General features: G+C 45.2%; 10 protein-coding genes across 10 annotated transcripts; 5 read left to right on the forward strand and 5 right to left on the reverse strand.

Annotated features, from left to right (window-relative positions):
- Positions 1-1032: 1032 nt before the first annotated feature.
- F5891DRAFT_1187940 (uncharacterized protein) lies at positions 1033-2013 on the forward strand (the record flags this gene model as incomplete). The annotated part of the gene is made up of 3 exons (XM_041366926.1): positions 1033-1372; positions 1427-1704; positions 1759-2013. The coding sequence occupies 3 exons, from the start codon at positions 1033-1035 to the stop codon at positions 2011-2013; spliced, it is 873 nt and encodes a 290-aa protein (XP_041226812.1).
- Positions 2014-8493: 6480 nt separating this feature from the next.
- F5891DRAFT_1223940 (uncharacterized protein) lies at positions 8494-9669 on the reverse strand (the record flags this gene model as incomplete). Its single annotated transcript, XM_041369474.1, has 5 exons — positions 8494-8898; positions 8953-9027; positions 9082-9243; positions 9272-9334; positions 9384-9669. The coding sequence occupies 5 exons, from the start codon at positions 9667-9669 to the stop codon at positions 8801-8803; spliced, it is 684 nt and encodes a 227-aa protein (XP_041226813.1). The 3' UTR covers positions 8494-8800.
- Positions 9670-10617: 948 nt separating this feature from the next.
- Positions 10618-12777, forward strand: F5891DRAFT_1030569 (pheromone A receptor-domain-containing protein). Its single transcript, XM_041361576.1, has 7 exons — positions 10618-10986; positions 11040-11152; positions 11207-11273; positions 11329-11466; positions 11512-11956; positions 12008-12177; positions 12235-12777. Exons 1-7 carry the CDS (start codon positions 10767-10769, stop codon positions 12453-12455), a joined length of 1374 nt encoding a protein of 457 aa, XP_041226814.1. The 5' UTR covers positions 10618-10766; the 3' UTR covers positions 12456-12777.
- On the forward strand, positions 12776-13218 carry F5891DRAFT_1277875 (uncharacterized protein; the record flags this gene model as incomplete). The annotated part of the gene is made up of 3 exons (XM_041370294.1): positions 12776-12864; positions 12922-13000; positions 13054-13218. Exons 1-3 carry the CDS (start codon positions 12797-12799, stop codon positions 13216-13218), a joined length of 312 nt encoding a protein of 103 aa, XP_041226815.1. The 5' UTR covers positions 12776-12796.
- A 436-nt stretch (positions 13219-13654) lies between these two features.
- F5891DRAFT_1030576 (uncharacterized protein) lies at positions 13655-15616 on the reverse strand. Its single transcript, XM_041361577.1, has 6 exons — positions 15288-15616; positions 15008-15214; positions 14857-14960; positions 14596-14806; positions 14140-14541; positions 13655-14092 (listed from the first exon to the last, which is right to left on the reverse strand). Exons 1-6 carry the CDS (start codon positions 15567-15569, stop codon positions 13916-13918), a joined length of 1383 nt encoding a protein of 460 aa, XP_041226816.1. The 5' UTR covers positions 15570-15616; the 3' UTR covers positions 13655-13915.
- A 242-nt stretch (positions 15617-15858) lies between these two features.
- On the forward strand, positions 15859-16566 carry F5891DRAFT_1187945 (uncharacterized protein; the record flags this gene model as incomplete). Its single annotated transcript, XM_041366927.1, has 3 exons — positions 15859-15924; positions 15997-16061; positions 16119-16566. 3 exons carry the CDS (start codon positions 15859-15861, stop codon positions 16564-16566), a joined length of 579 nt encoding a protein of 192 aa, XP_041226817.1.
- A 327-nt stretch (positions 16567-16893) lies between these two features.
- F5891DRAFT_1223956 (uncharacterized protein) lies at positions 16894-18416 on the reverse strand (the record flags this gene model as incomplete). Its single annotated transcript, XM_041369475.1, has 5 exons — positions 16894-17679; positions 17887-18048; positions 18098-18201; positions 18271-18344; positions 18389-18416. 5 exons carry the CDS (start codon positions 18414-18416, stop codon positions 17229-17231), a joined length of 819 nt encoding a protein of 272 aa, XP_041226818.1. The 3' UTR covers positions 16894-17228.
- A 2005-nt stretch (positions 18417-20421) lies between these two features.
- F5891DRAFT_1187947 (uncharacterized protein) lies at positions 20422-21995 on the reverse strand (the record flags this gene model as incomplete). The annotated part of the gene is made up of 8 exons (XM_041366928.1): positions 20422-20545; positions 20595-20749; positions 20795-20983; positions 21031-21169; positions 21296-21423; positions 21480-21588; positions 21651-21785; positions 21844-21995. The coding sequence occupies 8 exons, from the start codon at positions 21993-21995 to the stop codon at positions 20422-20424; spliced, it is 1131 nt and encodes a 376-aa protein (XP_041226819.1).
- A 478-nt stretch (positions 21996-22473) lies between these two features.
- Positions 22474-23534, forward strand: F5891DRAFT_979773 (uncharacterized protein; the record flags this gene model as incomplete). The annotated part of the gene is made up of 3 exons (XM_041376927.1): positions 22474-22663; positions 22720-23009; positions 23061-23534. 3 exons carry the CDS (start codon positions 22474-22476, stop codon positions 23532-23534), a joined length of 954 nt encoding a protein of 317 aa, XP_041226820.1.
- A 991-nt stretch (positions 23535-24525) lies between these two features.
- On the reverse strand, positions 24526-25353 carry F5891DRAFT_950962 (uncharacterized protein; the record flags this gene model as incomplete). The annotated part of the gene is made up of 4 exons (XM_041375001.1): positions 24526-24686; positions 24738-24846; positions 24899-24926; positions 24980-25353. Coding segments are annotated over 4 exons (672 nt in total), but the record flags the coding sequence as incomplete, so codon positions are not given.

Consider the following 25353-nt stretch of genomic DNA (forward strand, 5'->3'; position numbering starts at 1 on the left):
TTGTGGACTGCCAGGTCTCAGGTTTCGGGGTTCAGGGTTCGGGGGTCCCAGAACTTGGAACTCGGTATGTGAGACAACACATATATTTCAAACATGGGTACGTCAATGTATTTGTCAATCACCTCGATTGTAAATCAAATTTTCTTTATCTCCCCAAAGTTCCCAAGTTCCGAGTTCCGGGACCCCCGAGACCCAGCAGTCCACACTTTCAGGGTTCAGGGTTGGTAAATCTCGGTTTGCGGTTTGGCACTGATTTGACATTTATATTTTTGTGAGTGTTGTGCTTCTGGTGTCCATGCTTACAAATAGGATATGTTGCACACCAGGGTTCAGGTGTGGTGTTTTTCCATTTCAGTCCTCGATTATTGGTCAATGCCACACATGGTCGATTCATGTTTTCGTGCTTAGGGGTTTAGATTTGGTGGTCGATGGTAGGTATATGCACTCATAGTGTACATGTATCCTATGTGTTTGATTCGCTGGTGGCTACATCAGCTGTATGTCTTGATGAAACATATCTAGGCTCACCCATATATGTACCCATCTATGTATAATTCCCCCACATCTGCCCACCCATCTATGTATTATCCCCCACGTCGGCCCACCCGTCTCTATAATTATACCTCACCTCGGCCCACCTGTCTATGTAATAAATATTTTATCACACCCTTGGCCCATCCATCTATTTGATATCCCTTTCGTCGGCCCACCCATATATGTAATACTTTCCATGTCGGCCCACCTGTATATGTAATACACCCCATGTCAGCCCACCCATCTATGTAATATTCCCCTACCTTGGCCCACCCATATATGTAATACACCCCTGTCGGCCCACCCATCTATATAACAATATTTGCCTTACATCTCTCTTCAGCCCAGCTATCTATAATATGGAATTTGTCACTGAAGGGGCTCTAATGAATAGATTCCTGAAGATAACCTGCGGAGTTCTAAAGCACTCCTAGATGCCTATAAAAAGAGACACAGGCTGGACTGATAATTATTCACTCCTACCCTATCAACCAAAGCATGTCTCCTCCCCAAACACCATCGCCCACTGATTCCAATGTCTACCACCTCTCCCTACGTGACACATTCTACAAACAAAACATTATCAACATCGAAGACAACATCATTGTCGAAACCACTCTCCTGTCTCTCCCTCACACAGAAGAAATAGAGAACCAGCTAGCCAAAGAACCTGCGCATATCACCACCCCCATCCTATCCCAAATCCATATCATACGCAGCACTGCCAAGTTAGAGCTCAAACTCAATGAAATCGAAGATGATGCCCTCAAACTATCCTGCCAACACATCCAGAGACGCATTCACTCTCTCATGATTCAGCTTCTTCCTGGTTCTTTTAGTGACGTCTGCAAAACAGTTATACAAGTTGTTGCAGAATGAAACACGACCCAAGTCAGTCGCCTGCCAAGCGCTGTTACTAGCGTTACCACCATTGATGTACCTGCTCCAAGTCCACCTAGAGAAAATTCTCAACCCTTACCCCTTCCCCCACCAAACAAAATCTACACCAGAAAAACCCACAAAGGAGCAGTCGTCCACGGAGTGACTAAAGCCAAGTCCTCTAAAGGAAAGAAACGCAAGGTAATCAACCTCACTGACCCTTCCTCCTCTACCATCACGATAAAACAACCCAACCTCTCCACGGACAATTTTGTCTGCCGCCAATGCAAGGTGCTTGGACATCATCACAAGAACTGTCCACAATACCACTGCTGTGTATGCCAGGCCCAAGCACCTGGCCATTTTTCTATCTACTGCCCGTATGCTCCGAAGAAAGAGGAGTTTCCATTGGTCTACACTGACGAAGGGTTTTATGATGCCTTGGCTGAATGGGAAGCTAGGGAGGACCAGAAGCTTGAGGAAGAGCTAGAATGTGCCCACCATGAGTATACAGTACAGCACAGATGCTCTGCTGAAGAGGACATCCTCTTTCACAACACGGAAGCTGACCCCTGCTACTACGACAACATGGACAATTAAAAGTCATAGTCGGTGACTTTGACCATAATAACGGGGTAATGTTACAATAACATTTAGACCCCTATTTCATTTCTCTTTGTCACTTACATAAGTGGGCTGTCTGCGCATGATTGCTATCTCTTATCTTCCAAGCAGGCTGTCTGCACTATGTTTGCTATCCATTATCTCTTATCAAGCGGGCTGTCTGCCTCATGTCTCTTTATCTTGATAACCATTTATGAGCTCCGCTTGAACATTCACTATATATACGTGTAGCCTACCACATTGTATTCCTCACTTTAATCTACTGGGTTTTACCTGGAACTTGTCCTTTAGTAAGGTCTCCAATCTTACTATCTAAGAACCCACTATTCTAAGGGAGTCGCCTACACTTGCCTTAGCCAGAAACCTTGACCTCTCATTAGAGAGAAGAACCATGTCCATCTTGCTATTAGCAGAATGTCCGTTCAGACTCAGACAGCTCAACTTATCCCAGTCATAACACCCTGCATAGGTATGGGTAAGGGTACGAGCTTGCCATACCTGTTACAGTTCTATCTTTTCACCTCTTCACGTTGTCACATATGCTTACTCATCATTCCATAGTATTCTATTACATTCTATTGTACAATTCTCTTTCTCTTTTTCCTATTCGCTATTCATATTCAAGCTCCACTTCAATACCCCTATATATACCTCACTCTTTACGCTTTGTATCTTTAACTTGACCTACGCAGACCAGGGCCTGCAATCTAGCTTCATCTTCATCAGAACATTGACTTTGACTTTGATCCTTGAAACGTTAAGACGTCTAAACAACACCGAGCGTAACAATACCCCCAAACAACCCATACCCTTTGTGGGGGTGCAGGTATACCTCAGGGTGCAGGTGTGGGTAAGGTCTCTGACACCCCAGGGATTACCAGTTATGAGTCTCCCTGTACCTATAAAGTAAGTAGAATTGGAACACATGGACTAGTATATTAATCAAAAACAAGACAATAAATGTAACAATGAAACACTATGCATGTTTACAACAAAGTTAACAGCCATTTTCCCTTCTACTTCCAGTGCATTCCCATCTGTACCCTTCGCTCTTGCTGATTATTGCCCAGTCTGCTCTGGTGCTGTGGAATTGGGAGGAAGGATGCTTCTCAGTAGGTATCATATACAGTAGGTATATACACAAGTTCCCAAGGTCACATGACCTGTTGGAGGGCGGTTGAGGTGGGACAGCTGTAGTGTAGTAGTGCAATGTGAACCTACATTCCTGTCTACACCCCCATCTTAATCTGCTCCCAGCTCATATATAAGATAAGAAGCTCACGATCTAGATCCTGAAGTTAGTCCTGAGTGAGTCTGACTAAGTTTCGAGTTAGTCTGAATATTTGACTAGGTCCTGAGTTAGTCTGAGTAAGTCCTGTGGTAGTCTGACTAAGTCCCATGTTAGTCTGACTAAGTTTTGAGTTGGTCTGAATGTTTGACTAGGTCCCAAGTTAGTCTGACTAAGACCTGTGTTAGTCTGACTAGATCCTGAAGTTAGTCCCAAGTTAGTCTGAATGTTTGACTAGGTCCTGAGTGAGTCTGACCAAGTCCCGTGTTAGTCTGACTAAGTTTTGAGTTAGTCTGAATGTTTGAATAGGTCCTGAATTAGTCTGACTAAGTCCTGCATTAGTCTGACTAAGTCCTGTGTTAGTCTGACTAAGTTTTGAGTTAGTCTGAATGTTTGACTAGGTCCCACATTAGTCTGACTAAGTCCCATGGTAGGTAGTCCGACTAAGTCCCGAGTTAGTCTGACTAAGTCCTGCAGTAGTCTGACTAAGTTTTGAGTTAGTCTGACTAAGTCCCACATTTGTCTGAATGTTTGACTAGGTCCCGAGTTAGTCTGACTAAGTCCTGCATTAGTCTGACTAAGTCCCGTGTTAGTCTGACCAAGTCCCAAGTTAGTCTGACTAAGTTTGGAGTTAGTCTGAATGTTTGACTATGTCCCCAGTTAGTCTGATAGTCTGACTAGATCCTAAAGTTAGTCCCAAGTTAGTCTGACTAAGTCTCAAGTTGGTCAGAATGTTTGACTAAGTCCCGAGTTAGTCTGATTAAATCTCAAGTTAGTTAGTCCAAATGTTTGACTAGGTCCCAAGTTAGTCCTGAGTTAATCTGATAGTCTGACTAGGTCCCGAGTCACTCCTGAGTCACTCCTGAGTTGGTCTGATAGTCCAATCAAACCCTTTCTCTCATTACTACTACTCATTTTCTGTTCGCCATACCAAAAACTGTCATAACAGCTACTTGTTCATACCACCACTCATTCAATCCCTCATACTCCTTCTTTTGCTCACATTAGCCACCTATCAGCTCTCAACACCACTCTCTTCTGTGCCTGCTTTCTCATAATCATTCAGTCAAAGCTATACCCAAGGACCCTTGCTGTTTCACACTTATATGTTCTGATTTTTCTTGATTTTTTATTCATATACACATGTTGGACAAATTGTGATATTCTACTTTCAATTTGTCTCTTGTATTCCCATTGAAAAAATCTGATATTTACTGTGACACAAGGTCACAATGTTGTTCTGATTTGTTTGTCAGACCATGTTAGGAAAAATTTAAATGGTTCTACAGTCCTGATTTTGTCCACTTTTTTCCACCAGACAAATGATAAACAAAGTTTTGATTTCCCTATTCAATTTTTCTGATATACTTTTAAAAAAAATGATAATCCATATTGCTTTCAATTTGTCCAGTTTTTTGTTTGACAACAAATGTGAACATTAATTTACCATTTTGATGTGACAGATCATGAAGAAATTGAAGGCACAAAATTTTAATTTGTACACAATTTGTATCATAGATAATTCAGAGAACAATTATGATGTTTTTTTATAATGTTTTGTTAGAACAAATGGAAGACAATTTTTGCCCTTTTCATTTAATTTTTTTACCATTTTTCTGCCAGAAAAGATAGATCCTGCACCCAGTGTATCAACACCCGAAGCCTGTCGCCAAAGCTCCAGACCGACCCTATATTTTGGCTCCAGATATATGTAGATTAACCCTGGAGTCATTTCCTGAATGTTCTCCAATGCAGACTCATCAGCGCCAGCATAGGAATTTCCCTGCAGATGTGGGAATGTTCGAAGGCTTCCCACGACAACCCAAACTTCACCAAGTACTGCGTTATGACCGTCATCCTGTGTTAGATACGTCCAAGCTCATTAACCATTTCTGCATTCTAAGTCTCTGTTCGACTGAAACGGGCTGAGTCGTGGTCCAAAAAGTAGCCTTACTCTCCTACCTCTCCAGTCTGTGACAGTCTTCCGGATTGACCTCGTTTTTTTTGCTGAGATATCAACGTTTCAACAAGTGAGTCAGTGAAGCTTCGTCCTCACTTGGTCTTGAACCTGACAGACTTCTAAGACATCTTTTGAATTCTTCCGATCCCTAGACCTCTGGAGAGTTTCGATAGACGAGGCCTATGTCGAGTCACGAAATGTCAGTGGTATTGGTTTCAATTCCCTATCCAGAACGTTTGACTTGGAACTAGGTTTCACCCTGCCAAATTCCCGCCACTATGAAGTGATGGCTTTTGAAAATACTTTGCGCCAAATCTTTTGTATGTATGGCGAATGACGTCTCATTGTGGTTTCTCTCGCTTTGTCTGCTTGTTTGTTTTTCTTCCCTTTGTCGGTCGTTTTTGTATAAATTACCTTCCTCAGGTGGCGTCAGTACCGCACGCTTCTCTGTTCCTGATCCCATCATCCCGTCAGTAACTAGCTTTATGGCTCACGCTATGTGATGAAGGACCACTAACAACTTGGCTATCGGATAGCACCTGGTAAGTTCACTGCACCTTTCCAATTCCATAGGTTTCTTGCCCATGACACTGTAGTGCTCTTTGTTGCACTAAGCTCGTGGCATAGCTCTTTTTATGTGGTATGACACACGACATGCCTGCCAACCTCATTGTATCGAGAGCCGCAGCCTAGTTGCGCGCAATCTTGTTCTATGAAATTTATCAGTATATCCGTGTAACAATGGAATGGTGTCAACAGTTCGCTCCAGACACCAAGGTATTGAAGGTTTCGCTGTTTCCGATTGACGTGGCACAGAGACAAGGTATGCAGCCAGTTCCGTGTTTAATTGGTGGCCGCATCAAAATCGGGATCGTTTTTTTTCGTGATCAGCATGTCGGCTGACCATGGAACTAGACCAACCCGACGTGCTCACCGTGGCTACAATCAGGCGATTCCCGACACTACACATTAAAGTTTTAACCTTTGATGCCGTGCCTGAAACACGAACCATGTGTTACTATAGAACGGTTCTGAACGGATGACGGCAGACTGTGTGCAAAAGTATATTACGCACTAACGCTTGGTAGCGACCGCTACAAGCTGTCCACCCTGCATGAAGATATGGATCATGATAAGATGAGGCTCTTTTGGCAGAGGTCGGCATGGTTCTAGCAGAATAATGCAAGACTTTCAAGGCACTCGACAAATCACTTATAACATGCAGCTCCATTGATCGAACAATGACGAACAGTCTCTAATTGTGGTAAACTCTGCTCCTTTGTTCGTTTGATTTTTGGAATTGACAGGGCATCTAATCCTTTCTGCGTGATACTTGCTTGATGCTGATCGAGAGATACGATGGCCTTGATTGATAGTTGATGATCAATGATCGATTGATCCCGCACGCTCTGCTTTCACAGTTTTTGGTCGGATCAGATTTATCGTTCATTGTTCAATAGACCAACATAGACCTGATGTTCGACGGCAGACCGGCAACCTCGCAGCCCCAGTCTCAGCGGTTTTGAATACCCAAGTGACAATGTAAGTCCCCTAAGCAGGCACGGTTGAGAACACTTGCTTACTTAGGCTTGAATTCGGTTCATGGTTCCAAACTTCACTTTAATTGCGGAAGATGCCCAAATCACTAAAGGTGAGGACAGTAAATCAAGCTACGTGCTACATGCTACATCTCTCAAGTTTTGCACAACACAGTAGCACCCCACTTAGTGACCAATGGACATGAAACAGGCTGGGATTGGCACGAAGTAGTAATTCGGCACAAATGGGAACAGAGCAAAAACCATAACTCGACTACGTGTACCAAACGAAACCGAAAATAACGGCGAAAGAGTGGACGGTACACGAGATTGATGGTAAGAGAAGTATGAATAGTCGACAGTCGGAGGCTCTGGAGGCCCTCGACGAATCTTGTGACTGTCAAGGTACGCTTCAGTATTGATCGGCAAGCAATGAAAGAAGGGGGCTTACATTGTCACACAAGCAACATTATGTCGATGATCGACATCAAGCAATGACACAAAGTCCAACAGAAGTTGACATTGAGTGAGCGTACTCATGGTCAACGGGGAGTCCGTCGGAATGCCCCGGGAGATCATCATTCCTCAGTATTGTTATCAATGGATAAAGCTGCGAGGTGATAGATGTGAATGCGTCCATGGAATGAATAGCAGTAAGAGGGTTTTACGAAGAGCGAAGAGCGAAGTGTGAAGTTAGAGCAGTCTGTGAGAGTCAACGGCGCAATGACTGGAAGTGTTTGGGGTTAGTAGTTCACGAGGATGATTGAGCTAAAATCTCTATACAGCTGGCCCTTTTAAAGTCATTACATCAATGACAGTGGATCACAATGCCAAGTCTATCTGAATAATAATAATAATAATAATACTAATTACAGAGTACAACAAAGGAGCGGTGTTTGAATTCTAGCCACTTGTATTATGTAATCACTAGTCGAATCGTGAAAGGACAATGCTTGTGGATAACTTACGGGCAAGATATATAAGGTCGGATGATTATGGGTACCATAATTTACTCGACACCAACTACTTTGACACTACGCGGAAGCTCCCGCGCAGATATATCCTCGCATCGCCTTTAAATTAGCCTATCTGCTTGCTCAGAAATCAAGACATACTACGACACAACATGGACTGCTTCCATCTAGAAGATATGATGTTATCATCCCCGAGTCACTATGGTGAGGGTGACGAGAAAACATCCGTACCTCTGGATCAAGACTGTTACTGGTCAACGGGGACTTATTGTGTGATCTCGTAAGGCCATCTGTAAGTAGATTCGCCTCACAGTAGTCCTTTCGCCCCACTGATGATGGCTCAGATTTCTCAACATGCTCTACCATTTCCATTCCTTTAGTCCAAGGCTGTTTCGGCCCCTCGAAACGTTATCGTGAGTCATTCCCTTTGTCCTGGGATATGATATTGATGCTACGTTCTTCAAGTATTTACCCTGTACTTGTTGCACCCGGGTCGGTTTCTTCCGATCTCGGTGTACATTTTGTTGATCCTTCCGAGATGCTTCATCACCCGGTCAAATCACTGCATAAATGTAGTTTCAGATACTTACTCACCACACGTTCTTTCTCCGATCGTCTCTTTCGTCTTTCTTCAATCGTCTTCCCTTTATCCATGGCGATAGGTTAGTGTACCATCTCTTGTCTTTGGGCTATTTATTATAAGTAGATGGCCAATTATGATATCAGTCAATGACAGCACGAATGAACGACCCGCAAATGCGGGAGCATTGACATCATCCGGGCTGAGCTCAACCGTGAAGCTTGTTGACGTGGCCACCAGTCTCCGCCACGTCTGGATTCAGGACATGGATGTGGAAAAGTCGGCGCCGATGATGGATGTTGACGCGTTGACGACCTTCTGAGGCCATTCAGCCTTTGACCATGTAGACATATACTTGGAGCGAAAAGAGAATCAACGTGCAAATACCCGTGAACAGGAGTGTCATGCGCAAGATACAGGTCATTAGCTGAGAAGATCGTCAAGAAAATCTTCCATCTCCACTTTGGGCGCCTTCCTCGGCGTGTCATTAGGAAGAGCTGGCGCCTCAGAATAGTTATCCCCTGGCCGATACGTACTTGTCAATAAGATCATGTTCACAGATAAGAGGACTCTACCTTGTTTTGTATCGCGTGAAAACAGAGGCTTTACTTTGAACTTCTCCGACTTCGCACGGAATCGCGCCTTCAGATCTATCAACCACATTCAGTCTCTTACATTCGAGTTATGATTTACTTGGAAATCACCTCGACTTGCATCTGCAGCGGCTTTTTCGCGACTCATTTCCTCAAGTTCTGCGTCCCACTCAATTGCCTGCACGCGCCCCTTCTGAGAAGTCAGAGGTGGGATACGATGAGACGAGATATGTGCGAGTTCATGGTCGATGTCATCATCATCGACTGGAGGCACTGCGGCAACCACAGTCGTCTCCGACACGTCCGATAACCTGTCTCGCAAGGAATGACGATAAGTCTACTTCCAGCTTACGAATCTCCTCTCCTACATGGTGTCAAACATAAACTCAACAAATCATTCACTCACTGCTCACCGTCAGAATCTAACTCAGGCTCGAGCTCCGCATAACAATCGGCGTTAGATCCAATGTGTCGCCGTGCGTACTTTTGTTGAAGTTCTTTCGCCTCTTCCGAATCAGGGTCGAGATCGACAGCCTGTTCACCTTCCAGGACTAGGCGCTGGTGGAATTCTGCTGGGCGGCCACCTCGACCACGGCCTCGTGCGCGAAGGTACTTTCCTAGCCCACCATGGGACTTCCCACGACCTCTCCCGCGAGTATGCGATGACTCGGAAGTTAACGAGGCATTTGATTCTGACATGTTACATGTGCAGATTGCTAGGTGGGTGCCAGATGTGAATAAATCTAAAGAAGACCGTATCATTATAAATCAGCTTGTTGGCTTCAACAGGTCCAAATAAACCACGACGGTGGTTGGTGGCTGCGACGCTTTGGCGACGCTGCGTTCTTTGTCTGGTACGCGTTTCAAGAGCGACTGGTTCGCATACAATAAACAAAACGTCAGGACTCGATGTCGAAAATCACTCATTGTGGCCGCCATCATAGGCTAAGATCTGTGGGAATGCACAGTCTCACCACTGAAACATAAATTTTACGATCAACCCTTATAAAATGTCTAACTCCTACTATTAGTAAAATCATGGCATGTTAGTCTATAAACCATGTATAGCATTATATACTTAAGTCCCGTGGCCAATGACTAAGGTGATGAGGGTGACTTAGCTTCCTTTTCATTCATATTGAAACCAGTGACTTACGTCTGTGCAATATCATTTTGGCTGCAGATCCATAAAGCTACAACTTAGCCATAGGTATCTTCGATATGACATAATTATGGTATAACGTCTAAAAGTTATAACTCACCAGTAAGTGTCATCCAGTGTTGAATGAAAAGCACATTGCAGTATTTAAGCTTTGAAGACTGCTCAATTTGCACGAAGTAATAGATATCTACCGGTCCGTTGTGTCACTTGCATACATATGGCTCTTGACCATTGCGCTATGTACCTCTCGCAAAATAACGAAGGCAGCATATTTTGGTGTACCAATTTGATCAGCTACACTTGAGAGCAGAGAAGACTCCTGGATCAGAGCAAATGCAACAACAAAGAATATTACGAAATTTGTGGAGAATACGGTACAGTGCATTCATCTTTTTGCACAGGGTTCTTACCGAGATTACGCGGTATCAACCACACTGTACCACGATATGCGTTGTGGTGTCCATTAATTACGTAACGAAAACCACAAAGACCACAATTATCGACCAACTCCGCTTCGTCATTGTCTGTTTAGTGACAGCGTTTTAAAGATGAGAGTCGGAGCCCACTATACATTTGTTCCCAAGCACCATCTTTGTTTCCATCGCCGACGACAGTACCAAATATTCAAGTTGCCATGAGCTATAGCGTGAATCCAACGTATCCTCTCATCCCCGTTGTCTCTTTCTTGGGTTTCTTCCTTGTTCTCATCCCCTTCCCATGGCACCTACAAGCATGGAATGCAGGCACTTGCGTCTATATGATCTGGGTAGCCATCTCATGTCTCATCCAATTCGTGAACTCCATCATCTGGCGTAACACCGCTTTGAATGTTGCACCCGTATGGTGTGATATCTGTGAGTAATCGCCGATGCTCTTTCTAGTGTTGTTTTTACTAACGGACCTGCAGCAACCAAATTGCTCATTGGAGCTAGTATTGGCATCCCTGCCTCCGCGTTGTGCATTAGTCGTCGCTTGTACAGTATAGCTGTCATGAAAACCGGGTTGGCAACATATCAGGATGTACGTTAGACCCTCTTGTATTGTGAGCGAGTGCTTGTGCTAACTAGTCGACAGAAATGGCGTGTCGTCATGATTGATCTTTCCATATCAATCGGTATCCCTGTCATAGTTATGGCACTTCGTACGTAGCTTTTCAGCAACAATACAATGCCAACTGACGCGATCGTATTGGACAGACTACATTGTTCAAGGTCACCGTTTCGATATCCTTGAGGATGTAGGTTGCTGGCCAGCAATTTACAATGTAATACCAGCATATTTCCTGATCTACATGTGGCCTTCGCTACTTGGCTGTATCTCTTTCGTTTACTCTGGTTCGTCCGTTCGTCCTGTTACATAGCCAAGCTCATTTTTCTTAGGCCTGACTGTTGCTGCATTCTATAAACGTCGTATGGCGTTCAACTCACTCATATCAGGCAACAATTCGATGAACGACAACCTTTACATCCGTTTGATGATACTATCGGTCGTCGATATGGCTTTCACTGTGCCAATTAGTATCTACAGTGCCTATATCTCCGGCACGAGCATACCCCTCCAACGATGGGTATCTTTTTCAAATACCCATTACAATTTCTCGCACGTCGGTCTTATTCCTGCGGCCGAATGGACCAGCAATCCAATCTACAAACGATCCATCGATTTGACGCAGTGGCTCTTTCCGGTTTGCGCCTTGGCGTTCTTTGTTCTCTTTGGCTTCTCAAGTGAAGCGAGAAAATACTATCGGTTATACTTCCTATGGATTGCAAAGCGCTTTGGCTACAATCCTCCGGTAATGCAGACGTCGACGTCGCATGCTCCCAGGTTGGTGCCCATCCTATTTTATGATCGCTGTCAAACTCACACATTCGTCAGACTGAAAGGCAAATCCGCTGGTTCACTGCCCGTTTATAGTACCCCTGCCCCTCCTCGAATCAAACTCCAGTCATCATTTACGCCTATTTTCGACCTTATGACCTCCGGCGTTTACCAAGACGTCGAGAAGCATGCTGACTATCCATCGTCGCTGCCCCCTTACTCCAAAGGTAAATTCCCCGAGGATCTCTCTCGCACATCGTCGAACTATTCACGATCTCATATAGCAACATGTGCAGTTGACGCCGACCTCGAAAGACCATCTGAAGTTCATCCCTGGCAATCATCGCAGACGCGCCGCACGGAGCGTTATGTTATCCCCGCATATCACCGTCCTTTTTCACCACCCAGCCTGTACCCTGTCGCTGTTGACCCGGACAGCTCTATGTGGCCATCATCTGCGTCCGTCGCAATCGTACGAAACCACACCACCCGTGGATATCTATGAACTGTCGCTCATCTTCTGTTTGCTTCATGATGTGTGTATTACTATCATTATATTTCACCGTCGTTTGACTGGCTTACTATGTTCGTTTTTCATCCTTTGTACTAGATTGACAAATAGTCCTACAGCACACTACTTCGACACTCCTTATCCCGCCTAAGTACATAGTATGGCGTTAAGTAAAACATATGACATTATTATGATTATGATTATGAATATATGACGTTATGACATTATGCCTTTTTTCCAATGCACATGTCTAACCGGTCTGAATGGAAAATATGGACGATATCTAAGATTATAATCATTGGGCTGCCAGTATACATTAACCTGCCGTTCTTGGAATGGATATTGCTGGCATTGTCGAGGAACCAGGGGAAGGGGCCCACAATTTCCGCAAAGGCGATACAGTGTTGGTCATTTCTTTTCCTAGGTCGACTGTCTGCATAGGCTCAACCTTGATTTACAGATTGGCGCACGGCAAGTTCACTGATGACTTTACTGCATTTCAGCAATATGCTTTGACCGCTGCGAGCTTTACAGCAAAGGTTGGTTGTGGGAAAGGTTTATCGACCACATCGTCAGTTACATCTCATTCCAGATTCCTGCAAGCGACTCGGAATCCTTCGATAGCGCAGCTACTGTTCCTCTGGGATTAGATACTGCTGTTGTGGGCTTGTACGGAGATCAATTTGGAGCTAGGATAACACCTCCCCTACATGGTCATTCAATGTCCCATGAGGTCACTCACTACAAGCTTCTCTAAACAAGCCTAGCGCTCTACAATATCTATCATATCCATTTTCTCCTTGACTTCAGGCTCGATCGCAAGCAATTCTTTCACCTGACCCTCACTTGGTTAACCGGTTTTAACTTTCTCATTCTTGAATACATCCTTATGTGTCACAACGTACTCAGGATAGCGAATAATATCCGAAGTTCTGGATCAGTTCAAGGTACTATTTGAGAACATCATGGTACCATACGATGCGCTCGACTGAATTACGGAGGCTTACGCACCTGGCTCATAAACTTGGATAGTCGAGCTATTATGGGATATAACATTGGAGCTTGTGACAAGTATCAGCAGGTTGACCCTGAGTACACAAGCTCCATATTGTTTCAAGCGTATGCCTGTTAAATGAAAAGCACACTGCAATATTAAGCTTTGAAGACTGCTCAATTTATCAACCACACTGTACCACGATATGCGTTGATCGAATATTAAGGTCGCACTTTATCATTTATTAGATCAGGTTGAGCTTTGAACCGTTGGATTTTATCCCTAAACATACCTGCATCTGGATTACGACACTATGCGAACAGCTAAACGAGTCATGGCATAAACCGGGATCATATGAGTGCAGGGCATATAGCTAATTGTAAAGGCATATGCATATGGTAAGTAATGGCGTGCGACTATGGAACGAGATGAAAACATGCGTGGGATAAAACAAAAATTGCTATATCATAGCGGTGTAGAAAGGGTCAAATCTACCTGATGCAAGGATACAATACAGAGCGTTTGCTTCTTCGAAGCGTGAGTGGCGCAAGGTGAAGTGCGACATTTCAGTTGAGTCTGCATCGGAAGCGGCGTCCACGATCGAGAGCTTGAGCAAAGAGGAATAGAAACGACAGAACTGCAAAAAAGTAAGGCGATGTGCTTCGAAGATAACGTGAAACCAACATTTTGAACCCCCTTCGCAAATCGGTCATCACTGACAAGTCCGTCGTGCTCGTCTCTCTCAGCATTATCAAGCCACTTGATGCTCTCATGAATAAAGCGTCCCAGGACTTCAGAGCGTACGATGTCCGCTATCGTAGTTTTGCCACCAGTTGAATAATCTGGAATAGTTGATGTATCACGAAGGAGACAGCCAAGGAGGTCAAATGATGGGAGTGTTGGGGGAAGTATTGTCAGGGCGTCCAAATATACAGAGATATCTTGTGCAAGGTTATTAGGAAGTGTCATCAGTAAAGCGATGACAATCTGGTAAGCTATGTTAGGATTATACGAGACGATGGGCGGTAGGTCCACGGAAGTTATCATCGTGGGAGAGGTCAGCCGGGGTATTAAAGGCGTCAAGGTCTGCGCAATGAATCGTCACGGCAGATATCAAATTGATTCATTCACAATACTCACCCGTTGTTCTGTGAGTGTAAGTGCTCGATCACGAGCTGCGAGTACAAGTTTCATTGCTTGGGCGATGCGTTCATTCTCTCGATCTGCTTCTCGTGTAATCTTGGTCTCCGTGGCAGGCGGGAGTAACGGTAGCAAATTCTTGGAAGCACCTTGCTCGGCAAATTGCTTCGGTTCTCCTGCCGTGATCGTGGATTTGGCAACAGAATGATCACTGACGAATTCGGATATAGAAAGATCGACAGGAGTGAAGTTGCTGCTTACGGGTCATTGTCCAAGAAAGTTTCGTCATCCAAAAACAGACATGAAGCCCTCAACTCCGGAGGCAGGGGTGATTTTGTCAAGGTACTAGGAGAATAGGGACCAATCTGGGCGACTGTGAGAGAGATGAAAGGTAGGACAATATCGAATTTACATCGTTACCATCCCCCTTCAGGATCTTCCAGAGAACCCAAACCAATTGCTCCCTCTCGCTGAACCCGCCCTCGGTTGAAATTTCTATGGCGAGTTCTCTCTCCTTAACGAATGTAGCGTACAAGACAGACTTGAAGGGATTGAGAGAAATCGGATAAGGAGCATACATGGAATAAAGGATAAATGAAACCGGGATGCGTTGCGCGAGCTGCCACATCGCAGCGGAATAGTTAGAGGTCAGTGGCAAGAACCTTGATCACTGTCAACAGAACTCAACTGACATCAGCGGATGAAGTAAGGAGAGGCAGTAGCAGATCAAGAGCTAACTGAAACCTCGCAGTAGGCTGCACGAGCTGCATGAATGCCTGAAAGGCTGCCGAACATGGAAGAGAATGAGCCATAGCCAAGAGGTGAACTACAGACGCCCGAGTTGGATCCCCTGAACCTTTCTGAGTAGTAAAAGTTTGAGAGGATGTGGAAGATTTTGGGAAGAAACGCGAGCCAGCCATAGTAATGACCGGGCTGGCCCTGGAGGTCGACATGAGCGGCAACGACGAGCTCATCCAAGTCAATTTATTGTTCCTGCCTATTAGACTTCGTTGAGTTTCCCATTGCCGGTACAGGCACTCACGTGCGTGGCATATTATATTGTGGCAGCTTTGGTTTCTGTGGCGTGTGCTGCTACACCAGGACTAGTTTAAGTTAGACTTAACTCCCACCGGTCACCGACCAAAATAAACGTCGTTCACATGGCACATGCAGCAGTTAGTGATTGTAGGAAAATGCTGCGCAACCGAGTGTGAAGTCGACTAGCAGCCTCTCCAAATGACTTTTATCCCTTTGAGTGCTTCCATGGCGCTCATGGGTCGCTCGGAACTTTTAGCAACCGAGGACTCCACCGAGAATCAGAGTAACAAGGTCAGTTATCATCAACTTATCACTTTCCGACGAGCTGACCATCATGTGAATATTCGAAATTTGTTCCTATAGTCCGTTCTTCAACACCTCTACTTTATCATTGCTGTCTCTGCATTGATGCTCCTGGTGGCAGCAAGGTGCGTCTGGGGATTTCACGTGAAACGCATAGAAGATATTTACTAATCTTTGTCAAGGATATGTGTCTTGCGAAGGAGAAACCGACCTCTCACAGAATTCTTCGCCATCAGGACATCAAATTTATACGACAACTCTCAAGCTCCTGGTGGAGACTATACATTCAGTTCTTCATATCAACCCTCTCGGATGCACCATCATCTTACTTCTCTCCCATCGGCTTATCGCCCCGATCGCAGAGTACGCCCCGATCGCAGAGTACGCCCCGATCGCAGAGTCAATGCTGCGGATACTGATTCTGCTGGGCGCAGAACTGGAGGGCCTGATGATCCAGATTGGGATGGGAAAGATATACTTCCTGCCTACAATATATATGATCGCCCTCCCAAGTACGACTTCGGTGGATCAGTGCCTCCCGCTCAAGGATATACACCACCCGCTGGGAGTCACCCACGTGACGACGCAGTTGTGGCAAGCACTGGAGCCATTCCTGCTGTAGAAGATTGATCCTTGATTTCTGTAAGGACTGCTGGTCGCTCTGATGGGGACGATTTCGTGTCGCACTATGAATATCTACAGGCACCTGGGATGTTATGATTTGTAATCGTTACAGTGCCGCACAGACTCTGTACTTTAGCTTCAGCTGTTGTATACTTGACTACCAGATGCCCTTTCCGTTTTTTCCGACACGATTCTGCGGGTTGCAATACATCACTGACTTCTTCTGTTCTGAACCTTGGCCGTATCACAACTTCATCTTGAGCTAACCTCCACCCTTGTTTCAAACCAACAGTCACTGTGCTCCGATCTCCCTCACCACTTACACATAGAACCCTTCGTAACTCCAATTTCTCGCCTCTTCCCCTTCTCTAGCCCATCCCATATAATCTGCAGTCAACACCGCTGCTCGAACGAACGTCAAGTTCTTCTGCCCCATCTAGTTCAGTTTCGGCAAAATATCCTTTCGGCCGGATCCCGTAGATGGTGGAAGAAGTGTGCGAAAGCTGGTTGGATCTTGGGGTGATGCTCACTGGGATGCATCATAGATGATTGAACGAGAGGAAGGAATGAGTTAGATGTCTCTGTTGGAATACCTTCCATTGGTGGGACAGCGAGGCTGTCTGGGGGGTTCGGTATCGTGGGCGTCGACTCAAAGCAGGACTTGAAATTCAGGAGGGGTCAGCTGCGTGCCATGAACCATGCAACAACACTTGAGAAGTATGCGCGGAGAAGTAGGGCTTGTGCTCGAGGAGACAAGGATGCGATGAGTGAAGATACTTGAAGTGACCATATGCATCCCAGGATTTGTGAGTATCGAACATTTCTGGATTGCAATCGACGCTCACAGGAAGAAATCGGCGGTAAACCCGTTTCTCCATCCTCCGAGAGGATACATTACCGAGAATCCAAATACACTCTTCCATCTTGCGTTCGATCTCTCCTGGTCTGGATAGATTCACCGTCCATTTCTGAACGTGATCGCGGAATTCTGCAACCATGAGCCACACGTGTATCAGGATATTGCCCAGTGTAACGCCGTGGACCTTTCGACGCAAGGCTGGGGTCCTTGAGAACTCGAGTAAGAATTGAGAAAGCGTGAGTATCTTGTCCGCTTGGTGCCTTGAGAGGCATCGCAAAAGATTGGTCATCGAGCACCAACGATGCAAAATGGTTCATCATAGCGCCGATGTCATCACTAGGCCGGGCGACGAACATGGACGGCGGAAGGAAATCCGGGTAACGAACCTCATGCATTGCCGCCATCGAAAGCCCTAACCCAATTCACCGGATGTAAGGTCAGGGCATGTGGGGCAAGTATTTGCTCACTTTTTTGCATCACCAAGATGGTCAACAAAATTCTGCGCTGTGATTGGGTGGGGTGATACAAAGGCATCTCTCTGAATCTTGATGTCCCGCTTGTAAAATGCTTCAATCACGGGGCCGCTCCCTCCTAACGCGTATATCGCAAGCGCTCGATGAGTAACGTAGCTAGGATATCCCGTGAATCATCGCATAGTGTAGTTTTTCCATCACTCACTTGTGAAACTTGATGTAATTCCTGAAGATATAATATCGAGTGTGGTTGTCGATCAATGCGTGCCGCACCGCGGTCAATGATTCGAAGTTGCATCCTGGCCATCTCTATGGACAAAGTACCGTCAGTGGAGGAGATGGAGTTGGGAAGAGTCTTTCTGCTTTCTCGTCGTAAACCTTTTCGTTCATTGTTTTGTTGGGAGTTGACTGATCGACGATAAGGACGTAGGTTATTCGTTTCTTGGAACACTCTTCATTAGCCCAGGATCTCAGCGATACGTTATTAATATCGCACCTTCGCCTTGAGAAGGTTCAGCAGCCATGCCTGTCGCATAAATGACTCGGTGTGTTTCTCTCAATGAAGCGGACCAATCATCAGTGAATCGGTGAACAAATTACAATTTCATATGTAAGTATATATTACTAGTAATCACAACAATCGCCGTAAATCTGGTGGGGGGGTTTACTTGGAAATGTCTGGCATTATGAAGGAAAGACGAATTTTAAAATAAATAAACCAAGTTGCCCTAGCCTCTATGTACGATTTAAGACGTGAACTAGTCTATGGATGAAAAATGTGATGCCAATTCATGAAGTGGATTTTGGAACCATTATTGCCAAGACGAGCACAAAGGTCGCTACTTACATGAATACCGCACCCTTTTGCAATCTTCAAACCAATAGAACCATGCCTTGCATGAAAAAATTCGGTTAAAATATGACAGTTGAAAGTCTTGATCATCTGGTTTGTGTTGTCTAGTTCTCGCATTCACGGCGCAGGTGGAGCTCTGTGAGTTGATATTGGAAATTGTTGTATTAAATGAGATTTTGCCATGCCGCTCGAGCAGCAGCTACAAAGTGCTAGCGTCCAAAATCCTTCATTCAAAAAGCGGTTGGCAAACCAAATCACAAGAGCTGCACTTGGCGGATGAAGCAACTGCGACAGGCATTAGCATATCAAAATACTTCTCAGCCAATGGGAGACATACTGAAGAAGAGATAGATTTTCAGGCGTTTGCAACTTTTTGAAAATGTCACCTTGTGTGAACGAACACGAAGTATACTACCTAAATGAAATGCAAGATATATCACACATAATTTGTTACCTTGTTACGCAGTCAGACACAACGCGACACAGTGCCGCAAATACTTGATTTATATAGCAACAAAAAGACTGCCCTATTCTCAATACAAGGTAGATGTTAGCATATACGTTATAGTTCACAAATTGGTGAGAGGCTCCAAACACTGAGGGAGAGTTCTTCTACCAGCAAAGCCTCCAGCGACTCACATCAAGGCACTTGGTTCTCGAAATACCTTGAATGAGCGAGTCGGTACGTTCTGAGCAGCTTTTCCAAAGACAAATAACATCAGATCATCACCTTGTGTAAAATCAAACCTCTAGAATGTCGAGCAAGTTCAAAGATTTAGCAATAGCGACGACGTCTCAAAATGTTCAGAATTTTGGCGCAGCACTGCCACCACACACGGGCAGTGCTACATTGTAATATCATGTCATCTTTGGCATCTTTACAACTCCGCCCCTTTTGACGTCGAGTTTCTAAGTTCGCCGATGCTCGCGCGTTATCACATATGCAGAGTTTTTTCTCTTACAACAACAGAAGCAACTTGCTTATAAGTCACATCGTTCAATTCCTTATTTCAGAAAAATAGTATATTTTTCTCGTTGTATGCAGGAGTACCAACTACATCTGTCCATGAAAAAATCAGTAATTTTATCTGGGTGCATACAGGAGTATAACAACACCCGTCCATCAGATATCACCCCTTCTGACCTCGAGTTTCTAAGTTTGCCAATCTCGCACATTCTTGTGTGTTATCATAGACAAAGAGTATTTTCTTATACAACAACAGATGCAACTCGTTGACAAGTCACACCGTCCAATTTTATATTTCAGAAAATGAGCATATTTTTCTTGCCGTACGCGGGAGTATAACTACATTAGTCCATCAGAATATCGGCAATTTCATCTTGGTGGATACACGAGTGTAACAACGCCTGTCTATCGGAAAATCAGCATATTTTTCTCGTTGTAAGCAGGAGTATCACCACATCTGTTCATCACAAAATCGGCATATTCTTCTTATTGTCTACAGGAGTATAATTACTCAGATTATCGATATATATATATATTTGTTGTATACGCGGTACGTCGATTGATAGATGTATCTGACAGAAAGATTAAGGGTTGTCACACAATGATTCATTCATGGGGTGTCACTGGCAGATATGGGAGACCGCAATCACATTAGTTTCAGAGAGTATATTACTGAGTAACAATAGGCACTAAGATACGGCGATGAACGTCAAGAGTCAGAATCCAATGCAGCATCTTCCATCGCTAGTCTCTGAGCAGCAAGTGTACGGACGGACATCCGGGAAATTACGTCCGACGTCAAGTCTTGTCTGTGATTTCTTCCAAAAACTTTTCTGTACAGGAATTAGCGATCAATTCTACTCATTGACAGTCCATGCTTACCTGGTCCACCACTCAAGAAGTTCATTGACCCTGGCTTGCGCAGCTGGACCCGGAGCATCCTCGAAGAAATCTACGATATTGGTCCAGAATATCTTGTAATCGAAATCTCCGTCTACGTTGCGCCATGAAGTGATACTAGAGAGAGCGAATCGGATCTGCAAAACTCGTCATCTACATCACGGTTATAGGGCGATGCTTACTTGACAAGCTGTATATGCAATCGCCCGAGGAGTAACCTTCCTCATACCAATAATAGACGCAACACATGTCTTTACCTTGGCTTGATCTTGTCTCCGTGCACGTTGATTGTTCTCGATTATATCGGTGCCTTGACCTTCACCATCCATCTCGCTGGCAGATGAGGGAGAGGTAAAGAGGGCCTTCAACCCCTGCGATGTGATTATGAGACACGAACCAATGAGAAAAATCAGCTCACCATCACTAATAGCTTAGATTTCATGAGACCGTGCTCTAGATTGCCGGCGTCAGCTGCACAGTTTTGATACATAAATAGGGGCCATGAATTTTCGGAGACGATGAAAGCGGTCGTACGGTCTCGAATGCCGGCCTTGACACTGGACCGCATAGTATCAGCGACATATAAATGAAGACAGTAAAGAATACGGAATATCACTTATGCAGGATCATCCCAGCACCATTCCGCTGGACAGAGCAGCTTACCACATGTGTCATTTACAAACCCTCGATGATGCTTGTCGTTGGTCGAGATGAGAGGAGTTGGACAAAACTCGATGTTTACCCATGATGCTACGAGCTCTTTAAGGGTACCCGTGTCATCGCCGCGAGCCGAGTCTGCACCTCGCTTGAGCTACATTTGAATCGTACTAATGAGGAAAAAGTGACATAAGAAGTTCATGAACAGACCTTTTTAAGCATGTCTTCAGACTCCTCGTCGTCAAGACTTGCTATCTTGTCGTGAATCCATGGCAACGCCTTGACAAGTTCGACATAACTACGTTGTAGGCGGTCTTGCCTGTCACGCCGGTGCATGTCAGGATATGGTCATGATAAAGCAAGATGAATACTAGTACTTACTCTACAGTGGAAACACCGGAAGTATCTTCATATTCACACCGTCGGTCGTTTTCAGCAATTAAATCCTCTATAGGAGTGTACAAGGCGACCAAACGACGGATTGCTCGACCCTGTGAAACATAATACGTTGTTTTCCTTGATAAGAAATTAAGTTAAGACTGCGTCTTTAAAAGTCTGAGCAAGTCTGACGCACCTCTGCTTGGTTGCTTTGTCCTGCTTCAAGAGTTCGACCTCTTCCATCAAGGTGGCTATTCTTCTCTTCGCCCGAGCCTGAGGAGAGGTTGGGACACACAGGGATATCATCCCCGAAGGAGGGCTTCCTGAGTCATGCCCTGATGCAGACATGCCGCGAAATCCGAGTCAGATAACAGGAGAGACGAAAGGGTGTAGAACAAATGAGCCGTAGGACGGTTAGCTATCTTATATATCGTTCCTGTATAGTTAGTCATGGTGATAAGCATTCTCATAATATACTAGCCCGGTGGAACTTCACTGACTCACCTTGAAGAAAATCTTGAGCATTCGTAAGTTTCTCCGTTGTTTCTCTCGCCTGTTTTGGCAGGGTGACGTGACTCGGGATGCAGTAATCGTTTACCGCAACTTTCCGTCAGTGTCTACATTGTTTTTCGAGCTATATTGGGTGGGGAAGTTTAAGCTGTGCTGTCGGCGTCATGGAAATAATAGTAAATTCAAGTGTTTTCGTACTAACTCATGCACTTTGGCCGAAGTCTGAAGTTATTGCAACTCGTTTCTCTGAGCTGAGAGCATGATAAAAGGCACATGTGCAAAGTGGGTGATGAGCTTGTATTTTCTCCGAATCGTCATGTCACAGCCTCGCTCAGATGCGCGACGGGAGACTCGTAGACCTCGCAGTAGTGTTACGATTAATTCAGTCTCTTCTGTTCGTCAGCGCACTCGTGCACAAACCGCTGCGTATCTGCTTGGTATTCGTCCAGAATTACCCGATATCACTGATACCGCAGAACAGTACCAGGCCCCCGAGCTTGATAAAAGTAAGTTGTGCAAGCAACGACCCCGAGTCAGGTGGAGATGCTCACGGTTATGCTAGTCGAATTTCGAGTGCCATTACACACTATGGATAGGAGCCAATCAACCACGTATGTGGGCAAGCTGCACTCTGAATCAGATGGTCGGCGAGACATATTTGACTCCATCAGAGCTATCATGGATGTTCCAGAACTGTACGAACACTTAGGCTGGCGATTGTCTACCGCCCGCCACACGGATCCCCCCCACCGGCTTTTAACTGTGCACGACATCGACAGTGCTTTCAAAGCTGCAAGGGCGGATAGCTCTGGGAGGCGACATAAGAAAGTTGCCATCGAAATCCTCAATATGGTATGTGACTTGGTATGTGAGTGATTTGCACGATCTGACCTACCTTCACAGGAGCCCACACCCAAAGACAAACCAGCAAAACAAAGGACAGACATACCTGCTATAACCGAGCAGAGCCTCCTACCATCCAACATATTCGTGATCTCCAAGGGGGCCCTTGGCAGACAACAAGAAGGCCAGGCGGTGCCTCAGCCGCTGAAGAGAACGTATGCACTTTATTTGGATAATGACGATGAATCAAGTGACGATGAACCGCCGCAAGAAATCGAGGACGTTGTGACGAGTGTCCACTCTCGCTATCCTGCCATGAATTTCCGTCAATATATCAGTACAATGAAAGATCGGGGCATTTTGTACCTGTCGACCACGGCTCATTTCAATTCTGGATTCTACAAAGAAAAAATAGGCATGTCAGAAGGCACTGCATATACTTTTCATAGTTATGTTGAAAACACTTACATCAAGGCAGAACATAGGAAACGGGGAAGGAATGGTAAAGGGAAGAAGGCGCAAGCTTCAAGTTGACATAACGATGAGGATATAGTACTGCATGAGGCACATTGACTTAGAATGATGAAAATGGGTCTGTGCTACTTTGGTAACAGGCAATCAGCGTCTATATAACGATAGTCACAAAATATACACATACCCTGCCGCATCACTAGGTCTATGTAGTACCATAGCCTCGAAACGGACGACGCCCTCGCTCTTATCAGGCCAAGTTCATCTGGTATTGGGAAAGGTTTTGCCGGAATAGGACTTGGCAAGAGAGTACTGGGCCCGAGCGTATGAACGACACAGACTCTGCAGATTGTTGTATTGTCGGCAATGTCGCGCGTCCAACACAAAGGAAAGGTGGTGTCTGAAGCTTGGTTGAATGCTGCCAGGGTGCGATGGGTGCGATGGGTGCTGTGCTGCCTCGTGATACCAACAAAGACAAACGTAGCGTTCGTGCCCTCACTGAGCAATGTTCTACTGTAAAAGTGCATGCAACAAATATCAATATCAGGTAGAATTGACCTCACCAGCTGCATTATTTGATGCCACAGGAAGTTGAACAACACATGGTAATATGTATGGTGACGTTCACGTGCAGGCAGTCGATAGCTCAATACCCTTAAGGTTCATATGAATATGAATATGAATTTTATATTTGGCCATCTAAATATAAAATGCCCTTAGCCCAGCGTCACATGTTGATACCCGCTGACTTGAAAAAAAAAACGCACCAGCTTGGGTAAGCATAAATATACATCTGTTGCTTTATAAAGTCAACACGAGGCCCAAATGCGACGGGCAAAGCTTACTCACCCCAGCCCATTCAGGGAAACCAGCTCCAGGACTCCCGAAATACCTGTAAAGGTAGCTCAGTTAACCGTTATGAAGGCACTAGCCAAGAACCACGCACGGTGTAAACATGTTACTACTCATAGTAGGTAGGCCAAGCCCTATTCTGGGATCAATGCCAGCCTCGCTGCGTTCAGAATCTTTATTGTTTGAATTCACATTCGACTGTTCAGTCCGCCATGGGCGTATTTTCAGTAGCTTTAACGCCTCTCGAACTGGCTGAGCGTAGCGCGCCCAGCCATGCGTCATCCATGCGTGTTGCATTGCGAATGTGAGAAAAAGAGAAGAGGTCGGAAGGTGACTTGATCCGAGCAGATGAGAGTCCACCACCTATAGATATTGCCTTAACATTCATCTGTAGGCGAGAAAAGGGGTGCCAACCTTGATCAGATATTCTCACCCGAACGTCGTTCTTGCCAAGAACGATGGTAGCTCGTATAGGAGGAAGGTTAGGCGAACTCCTGTGATCCAGTCCAGTAGCGGTTATTGCCTAGAACGCCATCAGTCAACCGCTCTTTTAGATGTGATCCGAGAACCTGCACGTTTTTGAGAAGTTCAAATATGATGTACCTAGAAAATGAGGCGTGGGTGAGATTGAACGTGATGCAAGTGAAAAGATTTACTCGAGGTGTTCACGTATGTAGGAAAACTTAGTGTCAATGTGACCATCGACGATCACTTCCGGCCATCCGCGATTCGGCACGCTTTCCCCAATCTCATCGACTATATCGTGTGGCCTGCCATGCAAGAGCGCGACACACTTGTCAATGGAATCACTGAGGTTGAGCGCAGTGTAAATGATGCCAACGTGTGGGTCCTCGGGGTGATTGAGGCTGTTGGTTCCAAGGGACTTCGAGAGCGCAAGGTGATGTTCGGCAAGAACACGTCTTGAGATTCGGGATACGAGCATGCACCTCATGAATGCATCTAGTGAACCTGGTGGAAGGTGCGGAGATGAAAGGGAGAGTCCCAGAGACAGACTTGGTACGACGGATGC

This window comes from Suillus fuscotomentosus (genome assembly GCF_016647785.1).
Source record: "Suillus fuscotomentosus strain FC203 chromosome Unknown F5891scaffold_23, whole genome shotgun sequence".
Taxonomy (NCBI): Eukaryota; Fungi; Basidiomycota; class Agaricomycetes; order Boletales; family Suillaceae; genus Suillus; species Suillus fuscotomentosus.

Coding starts and splice junctions, on each gene's coding strand:
- F5891DRAFT_1030569 (XM_041361576.1), top strand. CDS start 10,767: ATGAGCTATAGCGTGAATCCAACGTATCCTCTCATCCCCGTTGTCTCT. Junction 11,274..11,328: donor TGTCATAGTTATGGCACTTC/GTACGTAGCTTT, acceptor CGTATTGGACAG/ACTACATTGTTCAAGGTCAC. Junction 11,957..12,007: donor TCGACGTCGCATGCTCCCAG/GTTGGTGCCCAT, acceptor CACATTCGTCAG/ACTGAAAGGCAAATCCGCTG.
- F5891DRAFT_1030576 (XM_041361577.1), bottom strand. CDS start 15,569: ATGAGCTCGTCGTTGCCGCTCATGTCGACCTCCAGGGCCAGCCCGGTC. Junction 14,961..15,007: donor TGAAGGGGGATGGTAACGAT/GTAAATTCGATA, acceptor ACAGTCGCCCAG/ATTGGTCCCTATTCTCCTAG. Junction 14,542..14,595: donor TTACACTCACAGAACAACGG/GTGAGTATTGTG, acceptor TTCATTGCGCAG/ACCTTGACGCCTTTAATACC.